The sequence below is a fragment of the Fukomys damarensis genome, unplaced genomic scaffold, assembly GCF_012274545.1.
Source record: "Fukomys damarensis isolate Sample0158 unplaced genomic scaffold, DMR_v1.0_HiC HiC_scaffold_4, whole genome shotgun sequence".
NCBI classification, from domain to species: Eukaryota; Metazoa; Chordata; class Mammalia; order Rodentia; family Bathyergidae; genus Fukomys; species Fukomys damarensis.
The window spans coordinates 12,013,630-12,016,818 of NW_022900916.1; the positions used below are offsets into that span (position 1 = coordinate 12,013,630).

At 45.7% G+C, this 3,189-nt stretch overlaps 1 protein-coding gene across 1 annotated transcript in view; it reads right to left on the reverse strand.

Annotated features, from left to right (window-relative positions):
- Window positions 1-68: 68 nt before the first annotated feature.
- Lamb4 (laminin subunit beta 4) overlaps window positions 69-3,189 on the reverse strand; it is an 89,514-nt gene continuing 86,393 nt past the window's right edge. The window contains 1 exon segment of the mRNA XM_033755909.1: window positions 69-511. Coding sequence (XP_033611800.1) covers window positions 372-511 — 140 coding nt within the window. The 3' untranslated portion in view covers window positions 69-371.

Genomic DNA, 3,189 nt, shown 5'->3' on the forward strand with positions numbered 1-3,189 from the left:
TTTTTTTTTTTTTTTTTTTTTTGTACCAGGGATCGAACTCAGGCCCTTGTGCTTGCGAGGCAGGCGGCGGAACCACTGAGCTGAATCTCTGGCATACACCAGTAATTTTTAAGTTTTGAAAGAGAAAAGAGTCAAGAGGGAAGGTTTTTGAAACTGAGATGTCTCTTTCCTTCCCTCTTTCTGTGATGGAGAGGCGCTGTCAGTGGCCTTTCTCTCCCCGGTCCCTTCCTCCCGCCACACTGGGAAGGGCTGCAATGAAGACAGGATGGTGGGAGAAGAGGGAGGAGAAGCCACCTTTGGATTTCACAAGCTCAGCACAGCTGGACGGTTTGTGTTGGACACATGGGCTTGGCCTTTGCGTGTAGCCCTGCCTAACTGTAGCAGGTGGTATATTTATTTTCATGCTCAACAATTGCATTTTTAATGGCAATGGCTTGGTCTTCTAATTGTTTCAGTCGATTAGCTTTTTCTCATCTATTTATTTTCAAATCTTGTATCTTCTTTTCTAAATCTGGAAGAAGGATGTGGAAGAAATTATCTACATTGCAGTGTTAGGTTCCTCTTAGATACCCGCATTATACTGAGCACAGAGTCTGCGTCTCTCAGAGATACACTTAGTTTTGTGCTTTGATAGAATGGATAGAACATCTCTTTTCACCAGACTTCTTCTGTTTCACATAAATCAGAGGAAGTTGCTGTATTTGTCTAAAAATTTTTATATCTAAAGGCACTTTAAAATGTAAGGCTGTAGCTGGTTAGAATTTATTAGGTATGAAAAGACACATCGCAGCCTTGATTGGATTTGAAGTATCACATCTCGAAAGGTTTATTCTTAAATATTTTAACTTCATTGTAAACATGTGCTAGTCACTTTACAGTTTTCCAATTTTTAGAAAAGAATACTGACGTTTTAATTTCTTTAATTCTTTTTCCTTTTTGACATTGATGCCCTTGAACAGTAAAAGCAAAGTAAGGCCTGTCTCTGGTTTCTAAACATTGAGCTACGGACGTATCCTTCCATCCGCCCTCCTATCCCTCTACTCATTCTTCATTCAACAATATCTTGTAATTCCTTTGAGAAATAGTCCATAGAAATATGGACAGAAGAGGAGTACAGTTTAAAGAGGACTTAAAAAAAGAAAAAAAGAAACCTACAGTTGCTGAACGTGGTGGCACACACCTGTAATCCCAGCACTTGGGAGGCTGAGGCAGGAGGATCACTGTGAGTTCAAGACCAGCCTGGGCTACATAGTGAGTTCCAGGTCAGTCTCAACTACACAGTGAGACCCTGTCTCAAAAAACAAAACAAAACAAAACAAACAAAAAAAGCTACAGTTAACAGTGTGAGGTAGCCTTTTAGAAACTCTGACATCAGGCAGGAATGGACCTTCTAGAAGAAGGAAAGTAAATGTCCCAGTTCACTTGGATCACTGAGCAGATGTGAAGTAACCATAAAATGGGCACACACCCCGAGGAAAGGCTGGAGTGCTGCAGAAGGGTGAAGCTGTCCTCTGAGCATACCGTAAAGGTGATGTTTTGTACGCGGAAAGGAAACTTCAGCACACATGACGTGGCTGTTTTCAATATCTGAGAGAACAGCTTAGAGAAACAGTGAATATATTCTCCAGCATCCCAAGGAAACAAAACAAAGCCAGCAGACAAAAGCTCGATAAGGGGAGATTTTGTCTGATTGTAAAGAGGAACTTTCTCGTGATCACAGCTAGGCAAAGACTAAAGAGCTGCTGTGGGAGGTTGTGAACGTTCTTTTACCAGGGACTCAGTGGAGGCCATTTGGGGTTGAAAAGGGGATTCATCACTGGGAGGATATTTAAAGCAAAAGCGAAAGACCCCTAGTTTCCCCCAGGTAAGATAATGTGATCAAGCTGGCTGCTTCTCATTCCTCACCAGATCTGTCCTCCATCCTGAGTCCTGGAAGGCCAACCTCCCGGGAAGCACCATAGTTCCCTTGTGATCTGGCTGTCCTCACCCTTGGCTGCCAGTGGTGGGAGACGGGGGAGGGTGGAGCCCACTCCATCCCTGTTCCCCACAGGCTTCCGGCAGGGCTTTGGTCTCTGGGCTCCAGCTCCGGCGGGAGCCTCTTCCCTCAGAGCCCCAGTGACAATGCTGCTTCCCCTGTCCCTTCAGGCTGAGGGCAACAATGACTCGCACTCTGCTGGTTCTCCAGTGCATACTCGTGCATTCTTCGGGTCCCATCAGGAAGCGGATCTATTTGTCCTCCCCCACTCCCACCACCCAGGACCTGGGCTGGCTGGACAAGTTGTTCTGACCAGTGTAGGGACTGGAAGAAACGGTGCTGCAGGGCGTCAGGCCCGTGTCACCGGTTCTCACCTCCAGGGGAAACTTAAGCATCCACCCCCGGAAGTAGCCTGGGGTAGTCGGCCCTGTGGACACACCCACATCTCCGGGGGTCCCTGGCAGACCAGGAGGGTGACCCACAGGCTGAGCAGAACTTGTGTAACCCCGGGGGACCCGCAGAACAGGCACCCAGGCAACCCACTGCAAACAAAGACATGGTCATTGTCGTAAGACATCGATTTTAGGGTGGCTTTTTATGCAGTGAACAGATAGGGGCACCCCCATGTGTCAACTGTCCAGAACCATGGCTCAGTATGCTTTTTGCCTCTTGCTGGGATTCTGACAGACACGGCCCTGGGGGACTCTTGCTGTGGCTGGGGTCTCACTGGGAACCTGGGGGGCATCTCTTCCTTTTAAATGTTCTGTTCCTTCTCAAGTGGCAGAGGAAGACAGACATCTCAATGACTTCTTTTTCTACCATACTGAGTTGTGTGAACAGCCTTAAACTGAAGAGAGAAAAAGAAATGGGATACACTCTGCCTCTAATGGAAACTTCTCTTCTGATCTAATTTCATGAACTATAAATTTCAGTCAACACGGATGAGGAAAAATAATTTGGACACCGACGTAACTTAGGACAGAGAGAGTCTTCCTAGGATTTTGGTCCTATAGGGAGGACCAAGGTCTGAGAATAATAGAAACTGATATTTGCAGTATTGGCTGCTTTTCTAACTCTTTCCTAATATTTTCTTTAAAAAAATATTTAGAGGGCTGGGGATTTAGCTCAGTGGTTCCGCTGCCTGACTCACAAGTGCAAGGACCTGAGTTTGATCTCTGGTACCAAAAAAAAAAAAAAAAAAAAAAAAAAAAAAT